The following is a 12,842-nucleotide window of genomic DNA, read 5'->3' as shown; positions in this document are numbered from 1 at the left end:
CCCCAGCCCACCCCTCTTCTGTTTCTCTGGTTCTCCAAGGTCATGGCTGAGTCAGGCTCCTTTCCATTAGGCCCTGACCCCACCCCCGTTCTCTTTTCCTGTAGAACTCGCATCTGTTTTAGGGGTGGTCTCATTTCCTTCTGCTAGTCTGTGAGCAGCTTAAGCACAGGGACCAGGGCTCATGGTCATAAATTCATAGGAAAAGAAAGCCAGAAAGCCAGAATTCTGCCTGTTTTTGCAGATGAGGCCGTTCAGACCAAGAGGGGTTGACAACCTGCCCAAAGTCACCCAGCCCTTTAGAGGAAGAACCAGGTTCCCGGCCCAGTGGTCCTCCTGCAGTACTAGGCTGCTTCCTTAGTGGCACCTATTAAAGTGGGTAGGGCGGGTTTGACGGATGAACGCGCGTGTGTGTGTACACGGTGTTAGAATCTGTGCTGGTGAACATGGGCACACCTGAGTGCACATACCTGTGTGTGTACATGTGTATAGACACAGGTGGACCCTCCTACTCCCAGTCAGGTCTCTGTCATGGGAGCTCCAAGTTCACATTGCTGGCTGATCAGCCAGCCTTCTTAGGGTTAGAAACACTCCATCCACAGTACCAGTTCGTGACCCACCCCCTGACAGGTAGAGCTACACGTGGAAGCATGCAGGGGAGGGCGGGTATTCACGCCCAGTTACACACCTTTCCTAATGAGGGTGTGATCTCAGCCACCCCCTGCCCAGGTGTGACTGCCTGCTGCTTCATGTCTATCACCTGTGAAATGGGGCTAATAATAGCACTTACCTGTTAGGGTTACTTTAAGGATCAAACCTTTAATATCTATGAAGAACAGTACCTGGCTCTTGATTTAAATGTGTTCTCTGTTATTGCTAATGCTTTAGCTACTGCTACTAATCAAAGAGATTGCATGAACCACAGAATAGTACTGAGAGCACTTAGATGCTTTATCTGGCAGAAGAACTTGGAGAGCCTCAGAGCTGAGAGCAGTCTGGAAGGGCTTCCTGGAAGTGGTGGGCTTTGGAGGGTGGGGAGAATTTATAAGAAGAAGAGCTTACAGAAGGTGCTTGGAAGAGGTGATGGCAATGGGGAATCTGAATTTTAAGCCCGGAGCCTGTGGACAGGGAGATTCCCGCTACAGAGAGTGAGACATGAGGGCCAGAAGTGTGTGTCTGGGTTTAGGGTGAGGCTGTGGGGTTAGTGGCTTCCCAAGGCCCCCAGGCACCCCTGCCATCTCCTGCTCACTCAGTCCTGGCAGTGTTTTTCATCTTCTTCCTGGGGTTAGAGGCTGGCAGGGTCCCGAACCCACACCTGGGCCCAGTGGAGGAGCGTCTGGCCTTGCACGTCCTCCAGCAGCAGGGGCTGATCCCTGAGCACGTGGAGTCCCGGCCTCTCTACAGCCCCCTGCAGCCGGACATCGAGCAGGTAGGACCTCCACCCACAGCCCCAGAGCCCCTGACCCTCAGCTACCCTGCCCCAAGGACAGCAGGGATACCTCAGAAGCACAGTGGAGAGCTCAGGATTTGGCTAACCCCTCCTTGCCATGTTTTTCTGATCTGAGTAGTTACCACTGACCACTGTTGGCTTATGAGAGAGCCCCCTTGAGCCTAGCCTTTCTGGGCTACCTGTGGACCTTGGGGCCTGGGGAATGAGCTGCCTCCTCCACCCGCATGTAGGCCGAACCTCTGACTGCCCATGAGTCATTCTGAAGCCTCAGTGTTTCAGCCTGACCTCAGGGTGTCCTCCCCTACCATCAGTCAGTGATACCCCAGAAGGCCGGCCCTGTGCTGGGCTTGTAGGGAGTTCAGATAGGTCGACCCTATGACAGAGAAGCAGAGCAGCCACCAGGAAGGTCAGGGGAGTCCTCCCAGGAAGAGAGAGGGTGAGCAGAGGGACAGAAGACCTGGGCTGACACAGGAAGGCTTCCTGGAGGGAGTGAGCTCAGGTCTGGGGCTTGGAGGAAGAAGAGGAGGGAAGGGCTTACAGGCAGAGATGGGGTGATGCAGCTATGCAGGTGCCTTTGTGCACAGCAGAGAACATCCTCTCTGTTCTTTGGAGCTGAGTCCTCCTTCCCTTGGTGGCATGGCTACCAGCTCCCCAGAGTGGCACTTCAGGTATTGAAATGTCAGCTCTTTCATGCTCACGTGAACAGAAGTTAGGTCAGTCCCTTCTCCTCCTCCTGTAAGATGGGGCCAGAGGTAACAGCTGCTTGCAAAGAGGGCACGAGCTGAAGGGTGGCAGGTAGAATGGTTTCCTGTCTGGAAACCCTCTGAGCCCCTATGACCAAACCACACTCTCTGACCGTCTACAACTGTGCCCACCATCCCAAGGTTGGAGTGCCCCCTACTCCTTCCCACCTGGCAGCGTGAGACCCAGCAAACATCACCATCCCCGGGGAGCTTCCCTGACCCCGACCCCTGACCCCCAGGCACTCCCCAAGTCCCTGCCACTGCGGGGTGGGCTCAACCCTGTTGTTGGCCCTGTAGTCCCGCTGAAGGCACCTCCCCTGCTGGATGCTGAGCCTCGCCATGCAGGCCTGAGTCTCCTCTGTCCTGTGCTCCAAGTATCCAGTGCAGAGCAGGTGGTTGGGAGATGTTGGTTGAGTGAAAAGGCTGGTGAGAGAGCAGGGTCGTGTCTCCCTCCCCAGGGGAAGCTGCAGATGTGGGTCGACCTGTTTCCGAAGGCCCTGGGGCGGCCGGGACCTCCCTTCAACATCACCCCACGGAGAGCCAGAAGGTGACTGATGCGGCCTGGGCTCGGGGCTGAGCAGGGTTGGGGGTGGTTGCTGTGGGTGGGACCAGGAGGTGGTTCTTGGGCCGGGCTTTTTGCCACTCAGGCGCCACTCCTGTGTGACTTTGACCAAGTGTCCAGCCAGGCAAGCAGCAGTCTTGGGTGAGCGGACTTCTTGGCTTCTTGGTCAAGGACTGCCCACCCTTGGTGGGAATCCGTGTGGATTTGAGTCATTTTCTCTACAGGTTTTTCCTGCGTTGTATTATCTGGAACACCAAGGATGTGATCCTGGATGACCTCAGCATCACGGGGGAGAAGATGAGCGACATTTATGTGAAAGGGTGGGAGGTCACCCTTCTTTCTACCCGTCCCAGCTCCAGGGTGTTTCCTCTGCCCCCACGAGGGTGCTGATCAGTCGGGAAAGGGGGTGCTCTGGTGTAGGGAAGGGGGAGAACAAGAAAGCAAGGACGGTCTTATGGGAGTGTCTCTGCCTATGGGGAGTTGAGCCCCACCAGATGTCTTCTTCCATGCTAATATTTGGGATGACCTTATAAGGTTTGAGGATGCTGCTCAAGAGAGAAATTAGAATATTGTGAAATTTATGGCACATTTGGTATACTGTGGAGATTTCTTGGGGTTTATTTTTCCTCTATCATTTACCAAGTTCAATGACCTTCTTAATTCTTTAAGCTGAGGATACATATTGTGGTAGAAACCTCAATTAGCTACGTTCTCTCAAATGTGTTATTTCTAGTTGGATGGTTGGCTTTGAAGAACACAAGCAAAAGACAGATGTACATTATCGGTCCCTGGGAGGTGAAGGCAACTTTAACTGGAGGTTCGTCTTCCCTTTTGACTACCTGCCAGCTGAGCAGGTCTGCACCGTCTCCAAGAAGGTGAGTGTCCTTCCTGTCCCCAGTGGTGCTGGTCCCAGGGCTGCAGCTGTCAGCCTGCTCGCACCGCCCGTTGTGGCGTGTCACTGTCATATTCTCAGCCTGTCCCACCGCTGCTGGAACCACATCTGCCACCATGGCGTGACGACCACGACTGCCCCATCACCACCACCATGTCCTTCGTGCCCGCTCCTCCTTCCTCTTCTGCCACCTTTGCCATCTTCAGCATTGCTGCCACTCCAGCCCTCAAGGCCCCCACTGTTATGTGTAACTAAGTTCAAATCCTAACAATTCAACTAGCAGGGAGGGCCTTGGTGTCAGAGTGGGGAGGACATTGTAGGGAAACTCAGCAAGGTCATCAGAGGGTCGGGGGGGGTACCCCCTAAGGCAGGGTGGCCCCAGAGGGCTGGGCTGGCCTGAGGTCAGCTTGTTGATGGGGTCAGATGCTGCTTAGCCAAGTTTCCACTGCTCCCTCCTTTCTCCCATTTCTGTGCCTGAGGCCTGGGCCGCCGTCCAGGCTGGTCTCTCTCAGGCCTGGGGAGGTCCGCCCGGTGCATCAGCTGGGGTCAAGGGGCTGCTCCAGAGCTCTCAGCTCTTTGTAGGTCCACATCTCTTAGTTTAGGCCTCGTCTGGGCCGTAAACTCTTTCTTCCTGAAACAGGTGGGTCCTGAGGCAAGTGGTGGCCCCGAGCCAGGCCTGAGGGAACAGCCCCCAGAGCATGGTGAGGAGGATGCCACAGGCAGTGGCTGCCCGGAGGCGGTGGGCATCTCTGCTGGAGCCTCTAACCACGCCTCCCTCCTAAATCTGTTTTGCCTGGAGGTGCTCTCCTGCTTGATTAACCGGGTGAATGCCCGTCTGGACTTGAGATTCTGAGGGTCCCACTTCCTTCCAGAGGTGGTGCCCGGCTTCTTCTTGTCACAGAGGCAAACTCCTGTGACTCCTCTTTCTGTCCTGAGTGGCTGTGTGGCTTAAGGAAGGGAAATATGTAGCATACCTCGGCTGCCATGACCCCTTCCCAACCCAACACACAGCACTGCACTTCAGAGAAACCGGAATGTTCCGGTGAACATTCTGAAACCATCAAGCAAAAGAAATAAGGGCTAAATAAGGCTAAATGAATTCTTTCACCTGGGGATTGCTGCCGAGTGCCTACTAGAAAGCAGAGAGTGGCAAGCCCTGGAGGCTGTACGGTCAAGGAAAGCCAAGCCTGTTTGTAGGTTTCATCCTGTTTGCCTTTGCTCAGTGTGTTTTCCCGACAGAGCAAATGCTGCATCTGTTGGGGGCGAGCTCCAAGTCCAACAAACAGCGCCTGTCCTTGCTGTGGACAGAGAGGGGGGGAATGGGCCCTCCATGGGGCGAGCTATGGCTGGGGAACCGAGGCCGTGAGATGCCGATCGGCCTGCTCACAGGGAAGGCCGGACCACCTCTCTGTTGTGACGGGTGGAGATGGGGGCAAGGAGTTGTAGGAAGCAGAGGCTTCTGCTTATTCTGCAAAGTAGAAAAAGAGAGAATCTCCTGGTGTTGTGGCAGGTGACTGAGACAAATGAAAAAGGCTGGAAGCGGCTATTACACTGAGAGAGGGAGAGAAAGATCTACTAGGTGTTACCCAGCAGTTCTGAGAGCCCAGTGGGGGTTGCTGATAAAGAGTTTGAGGTGGCCCCATTCTGGCAACAATGGGCTTTCATTTCTGCCCTTTAGTCGCAAGCAGGGAAGGAGGGAGTCTGAGTCACAGTGGAGCTCCAGAGGAAGAGAAGGGCTGAGGGAAGGGACTGGTTGGCCCGATGCCCTGCAGGCCGGGTTGGTATTGAGAGAATGAGAAGGCCAGGAGGGCTGCTAAGTGGTGAGGAGGGAGAGAGGTCTGGGGAGGCCCACGGCGGGTGGGGAAGGCTGAGGGACTCCCACCTGCGTGGTGCCAGGCTCTGGAGAGGGCAGCTGGAGTGAGGGGTGGCAGAGGTCAGAAGAGGAGATTGGAAACAGGCAAGGGGTTCTGCAGTCAACCAGGAAAGGGAGGGAGGAGCTGGCTTGACCCGAGAGGGCCAGCGGGTCCCTCTGGGAGAAAAGACCCTGGGAGGCAGGGGAGACATGCCCGCAGTGGGGCCCCAATTAGCTGGTCTGGGCTAGGGGACTGAGTCTGCTGGGGGGTTACTGCAGGGGCACTGCACAGCCTCTGGGTGTCCTGGTCCTGCTGCAGAGCCAGCCCTCTGCTGAGGGGTTCAGGGCCTCTGGCAGGCAGGCCCTCCAGGGACCCCATTAACCAGACGAGACTGTCATAAAGTACAAGGTCTCCTTTCATCCGGCGGCTTTGAACCACCGCTGCTTGCCCCGGCCGGCTCCCCACCTGGAGCCCAGCACATCCACCGGGGCCTGCCTGCGCGTCAGGCACCCACCCTGCAAATAAACAGCTAGTAAAAGGGCCCAGACTGGGAGCATAATGAGTGCCCGGGACCTGGGGGGGCCATTCCCCAGGCTGGAGCCCCAGCCCAGCTGCTCCCACCAGGGGCCGTTTGAACCTCTGGCTCATTACTGAGCCCATAAACCGGGCCGGCCAGAGGCATGGGGGAGGCTGGTGGCCTGTGCAGGCGGGCCTGTGGAGCTGGCCGTAAAAGCCCCGCCAGAGGAGGGAGGCACCTGCAGGAGGGCTGGGGCCCAGAGCAGGGGAGGCACCAGACGGGGGCTGGGGCGAGGGGCCAGGTGGGGACTTGAGCCCCTTCCCCAGCCCGCCAGCAGTCCAGGCTGCACCCGGCTGCTTCACGAGGTGATGGTTCCTCAGGGGGCACTGGTGCGGGAGCTCTGTGGGGTCCGTGTGATCTGGAGTGGCCACCAAGGCTGTGTGTATAGGGCACCCGGACCCAGACAAACCCTGGGTGGTCAGCAGCGCTCCCCGACTCCTGTGGAGTCTGTGCCCTTGAGATTGGGTCCCAACCCCTGCTGTGACCTGGCACCCATCAGCGGGATGTGGTCAGATTGTTTCCTCTCCTTGCTACTCTCTCGGGTAAAGCTACAGAGGACAGAGAACAGGTGTGGGCAGGAAGGCCCCAGGGACAGTCCTTTGGGTTGAGTGTGACTGGGCCCAGAGATGGATCCAGGCCTCAGGGGGCCCAGGGCCCACACTCAGCTGCTCCCCGAGGCCTCTGTGGAGAGAAGGCCCAGACGATGCTAGTCCAGGCTGATTGGCTTGAGGGAGGGGGAGGCGGGGGAGTAATGGGCTGGTGATCTTCCTAGCACTGGGGGCTTTTGATCTGCCCTGGGGTAAGATCTTGGAGATGAAGGTGGGCTCCTCAGTGCCAGTTCCTTTGCAACAGTGTGTTGAGGGGAGCCCTCCAGGTTCCCAGCCAGTCCACCCTGTTCCCAAGATCACACTGGTAGAACACCAGTAAGAGGTGAGAGTGGAACCCCAGAACCTGACTGCCTGGGTTGGAATCCAGCTTACCACTCCCTAACTGGGTGACTTGGATAAATTACTTGCTGTGATTTCCTCAGCTGTAAGGATAGTATCTCTCTCATAGGTCATTGGAAGGATAAATGATTTTATAGTGGAAAGGGGCTGGTGTATGAGAAATGCAATATTAATGTTTTTATTAGCTGTCAGAGCCTAGGCAAATTATTTACTTCTCCAAGCCTTTGTTTCATCATCTGTAAGACAGGAATGAAAACCTTGATTCATGGAATTGTGAGCATTAAAGGAACTACCTTACATCAAATGAACACTGCCCTCTGGGGTCTCAGCAGTCTTCTTGCCAGGACCTGGCTCTGGCAAGTCCCTCAGGGATGTCTCCCTACACTGCCTCCTCCAGGCAGTCCTCCAGGCAGGAAGGGACCTCTGCCCTTCTCTAACCCTGTTCCCCTGCTTCCTTCTCTGCTTCTCCTCTGGGCCAGGATGCATTCTGGAGGCTGGACAAGACGGAGAGCAAGATCCCTGCACGAGTGGTATTCCAGATCTGGGACAACGACAAGTTCTCCTTCGATGACTTTCTGGGTGAGCACCATTTCCAGTCTACTATTCTGCCTGTCAGCGTGTCCCAGAGTCCCTGCTGAGCACGCGTGTGTCTCTCAGGCCTTTCGGCAGGGCTGGCAGGAGGATCAGGGAGCTCACAGTCTCTGGTCCCTGGTGCTGAGTGAGGCTGGTGACACAGAGCGGCGCCGCAGGGATCAGGGTGGTCTGCCGGCAGAGGTGGCCTTGAACGGTGGGCCGTGGTGGGTGGTGGGACCCGAGGAAGGAAGAGAAGGGAGCACGGGGTGAATACGTGCGGGCAGGGGCTGGGGGTCACTAGCTGTCCGGCTCCTGGAAAGTTGCGCTGCATCCATACAATGGGGTGTTATTCAGCCACGAGAGAAGTGAAATCCTGACTCATGGTGCACCATGCATGAACCTTGAAAACATACCAAGTAAAGAAGTCAGACGCAAAAGGACAAATATTGTATGGCTCCTTCATAGGAAATGTCCACAATACGTAATCCACAGGGACAGAAAGTGGTCACCGGGGACTGGGAACAGAGGTGGGCACGATGTGTCTCTTAGGGATGATGAAAATATTCTGAAATTAGATCGTGGTCGCGCAACTCTGGGAATATATTAGAAGCCACTGAGTTGTACACTTTAAAATGGTTACAACGGTGCATTTTATTATGCAAATTCACCTCAGTAAAATAGTGAGCGTGTGAAAAAGGCCTTCCAGGAGGTAAGGAGTCCTGGGTTCCGGTTCCGCTTTGCCACCTAGGAGCAGAGCAGGCTTGGATGAATCACTGGAACCCTCCTTGGGTGACTCTTGATTGGAGGATTAGCCGAGCTCTTGGCCCTCCCTGCCTTGCCCCACCACAAAGGACATTCTGACAAGCAGCCCCAGCAGGAATGGGGAAGAGGGCTTCCAGCCCGTCAGGCTGCTCTTCACCCCACGTCCCCCCACACCCAGGCTGGTCCCCTGCACTTGGAGGACTGAGGACTGCTCCATGACATCACTGTAAAAGATTCAGGGTGTTAGCATCACAGCACCAAGTTGGACTTTTGTTCTTTTACTTATTACATAATTCCTGTAGCCACATTAGAAACTGGAGATAAGCAATGCCTCCCTTTCCTATTTTATTATAATCTCCTGCTGCTGCTGCTAAGTCGCTTCAGTTGTGTCCGACTCTGTGTGACCCCATAGACGGCAGCCCACCAGGCTCCGCCATCCCTGGGATTCTCCAGGCAGGAACACTGGAGTGGGTTGCCATTTCCTTCTCCAACGCATGAGAGTGAAAAGTAATAATCTCACTACCCAGAGATAAACTCCACTAATACTTTGGGGTATGTTACTTCTTATACAAGCAAATACGTGTTATATGCATATTCTTCCAAAACATTTTTTAAAATTATTTATTATGTATTTTACTTTTTGGCTGCACTGGGTCTTTGTTGCTGCATGGGCTTTCTCTAGCTGTGAGGAGTCGGGGCTACTCTTTGTTGTGGCTTCTCATGGACTTCTCTTTGCAATGGCTTCTCTTTTTGTGGAGCCCTGGCTCTAGGACGCATGGGCTTCAATGGTTGTGACCCACGCAGCTTACTTAGTTGCTCTGCTGCAAGTGGGGTCTACCTGGACCAGGGATCAAACCTGTGTCCTCTGCATTGGCAGGTGGCTTCTTAACCACTGGACCACCGGGGAAGCCCTATATGTGTCTTTTATACATATACATACACACACATGTATGTATGGCATAGAGATAGCAAAATGAGTTTATGTGACATACTATTTTAGATCTGGATTTTGTGGGAAACAATACATTGAGAATGTTCCTACTGTCAGGAGTTATCCATCTCCATTTGCATCTGCATCATGGTACTTAACGTCCACCTGAGGACCCCTTGCACAGATGGATCCTCTCCTGTCTCACTAATCCCGCTTCGGTGCACTCTCAGCTCATTTCCAGGCTTTCCTGTGTGACTGACAGCCTAGGCTTACATCTTTGGACCATTTGTGCATATCTTCCCTAAATTTCCCTGGTGGCTCAGACGGTAAAGCATCTGTCTACGATGTGGGAGACCAGGGTTCGATCCCTGGGTTGGGAAGATCCCTTGGAGAAGGAAATGGCAATCCACTCCAGTACTATTGCCTGGAAAATCCCATGGACAGAGGAGCCTGGTAGGCTACAGTCCATGGGGTCGCAAAGAGTTGGACATGACTGAGCGACTTTACATTCCCTAAATTTTAAGGAGCAGATTTTTAGTCTTAGAGTGGTTTTTGAAATGTTTTGTTCAATTGCCCTCTAGATAGATTTTACATTTTTATTTTATCATCTGTTCTCTATTTGCCCAAGGGCACTATTTTCCTTAAATTTTTGCTAAAAGTGTTATCTTTTTTTTAAAAAAGCTGCCAATATGACGCCTTGTTTTTATCTTTCTTTGCATTTCTTCTTTACTTGTAAGGTAGAGCTTTAAAAACATGTTTATTATCTATAGTGTTGTTGTTATTTTCTTTTTCATGGTTTTGGGATATTCCTCTTTTATTATTGATTTTCAGAGCTTTTTACATAGTAAGGACACATTACAAATAATTTTGCCATTTTCAATTGCTTTTTAATTTTTTATAGACCCTCTTTTGCTTGCAGACTAAAAATTTTTTTTAGTATCCATCTATCATTCTTGCCTTTACGGGATGAGACTTTAGAAAACCATTCTTAAAAAAAAAATAGAAAACCATTCTTTTTTCTCATTTTATTTTTTAATTAATTAATTTATTTTAATTGGAGGCTAATTACTTTACAGTATTGTGCTGGTTTTTGCCATACATCAACATGAATCAGCCATCAGTTCAGTTCAGTTCAGTCGCTCAGTCGTGTCCGACTCTCTGCGACCTCGTGAATTGCAGCACGCCAGGCCTCCGTGTCAATCACCAACTCCCAGAGTTCACTCAAACTCACGTCCATTGAGTTGGTGATGCCATCCAGCCATCTCATCCTCTGTCGTCCCCTTCTCCTCCTGCCCCCAATCTCTCCCAGCATCAGGGTCTTTTCCAATGAGTCAACTTTTCGCATGAGGTGGCCAAAGTATTGGAGTTTCAGCTTTAGCATTCCTTCCAAAGAACACCCAGGACTGATCTCCTTTAGAATGGACTGGTTGGATCTCCTTGCAGTCCAAGGGACTCTCAAGAGTCTTCTCCAACGCCACAGTTCAAAAGCATCAATTCTTCGGCACTCAGCCTTCTTCACAGTCCAACTCTCACATCCATACATGACCACAGGAAAAACCATAGCCTTGACTAGACGGACCTTTATTGGCAAAGTAATGTCTCTGCTTTTTAATATGCTATCTAGGTTGGTCATAACTTTCCTTCCAAGGAGTAAGGAAATTTCATGGCTGCAATCACCATCTGAAGTGATTTTGGAGCCCCAGAAATAAAGTCTGACACTGTTTCCACTGTTTCCCCATCTATTTGCCATGAAGTGATGGGAACCAGATGCCTTGATCTTAGTTTTGTGAATGTTGAGCTTTAAGCCAACTTTTTCACTCTCCTCTTTCACTTTCATCAAGAGGCTCTTTAGTTCCTCTTCACTTTCTGCCATAAGGGTGGTATCATCTGCATATCTGAGGTGATTGATATTTCTCCCGGCAATCTTGATTCCAGCTTGTGCTTCTTCCAGCCCAGCGTTTCTCATGATGTACTCTGCATAGAAGTTAAATAAGTAGGGTGACAATATAGAGCCTTGATGCACTCCTTTTCCTATTTGGAACCAATCTGTTGTTCCATGTCCAGTTCTAACTGTTGCTTCCTGACCTGCATATAAGTTTCTCAAGAGGCAGGTCATAGATGTACATAGAAAACCAATTTTAATAAGACAAACAAAAACTGCATTCTAGTGAATGAAAAAATGGTGTTCAGTATAAAATTAAATAGGATCATTTTGTGTTTTTAAAAATAAAGACACTAAAACTACTTTTAAACTCCACAGATTTCTTTTAATTTGATGTTTGTGATTTAATTTAATTTGATCTATTGTAAAAGGATCAGCACAATAAACTGCATAGCTAATTTTTTTTCTTGTGAAGAGAAATTTTAAGATCTATTCTTTTAGCAGCTTACAGCATTATTAAGCCATTTCCTTTTCCCTCTTCATAATGTATTTTCTAATTACATAGTTTGTTTCTTTTGAATAGTTATTGCTTTTATTTTAAAAGTAATAGTTAAGATCTAGAAATTTTGCCATCAAGAAATAATCCTGTGTTTCCTTATAGTCTTTATGATATACTATCTATGTGTGTATATATAGTTTACTTTATGTTGATATATTATATATGCACTGTGCTATATATATGTTTATATATATATATATATATATATATATATATATATAAACCTTATGTAGATATACTATATTCGGAGAAGGCAATGGCAACCCACTCTGGTACTCTTGCCTGGAAAATCCCATGGATGGAGGAGCCTGGAAGGCTGCAGTCCGTGGGGTCACTAAGAGTTGGACACGACTGAGCAACTTCACTTTCACTTTTCACTTTCATGCATTGGAGAAGGAAATGGCAACCCACTCCAGTGTTCTTGCCTGGAGAATCCCAGGGATGGGGGAGCCTGATGGGCTGCCGTCTATGGGGTCGCACAGAGTCGGACACGACTGAAGTGACTTAGCAGCATCAGCAGATATACTATATATGTGTATATATGTATATATAATATATAGTATATATGTAGATATATATGATATATGTGGGCTTCCTTGGTAGCTCAGATGGTAAAGAATCTGTCTGCAATGCAGGAGACCTGGGTTTGATACCTGAATCAGGAAGACCCTGGAGAAGGGAATGGCAACCCGCTCCAGTATTCTTGCCTGGAGAATTCCATGGACAGAGCAGCCTGGTGGATACAATCCATGGGGTCGCAAAGAATCAGACACAACTGAGCAACTAACACACACATATATATATATATACGTATAGAGTATACATACTATATATAATATATATGGGTTATGTAGCTACATGGTTTATGTAGATATCCTGTATACAGTTTAATATATAATATATATTAATATAATTTATATATAGATTTAATGTAATATTTAATATATTAAACTATATATATGATTTAATGCCCTATATTATATTGAGACCATATTTAAAATGAGAAATAAACATTCATCTGTAGCTGAGGGATGGAGAGATGTGTAGATGGGTACATAGATTAGTGTTGATATAGAGTTGAACAACTGTTGGAGGGAATAATAACCTGATTAAT

General features: G+C 50.3%; 1 protein-coding gene across 3 annotated transcripts in view; it reads left to right on the top strand.

Annotated features, from left to right (window-relative positions):
- DYSF (dysferlin) overlaps positions 1–12,842 on the top strand; it is a 224,302-nt gene that overhangs the window by 203,367 nt on the left and 8,093 nt on the right. For all 3 annotated transcript variants that reach the window (NM_001434948.1, NM_001102490.3, NM_001434947.1), the window contains 5 exon segments: positions 1,287–1,426; positions 2,649–2,737; positions 2,977–3,072; positions 3,486–3,627; positions 7,501–7,600. In NM_001434948.1, coding sequence (NP_001421877.1) covers positions 1,287–1,426; positions 2,649–2,737; positions 2,977–3,072; positions 3,486–3,627; positions 7,501–7,600 — 567 coding nt within the window.

This window comes from Bos taurus, chromosome 11, assembly GCF_002263795.3.
Source record: "Bos taurus isolate L1 Dominette 01449 registration number 42190680 breed Hereford chromosome 11, ARS-UCD2.0, whole genome shotgun sequence".
NCBI classification, from domain to species: domain Eukaryota; kingdom Metazoa; phylum Chordata; class Mammalia; order Artiodactyla; family Bovidae; genus Bos; species Bos taurus.
Note: the sequence above shows the minus strand (reverse complement) of the source record. Positions and strands in the feature narration are given on the sequence as shown.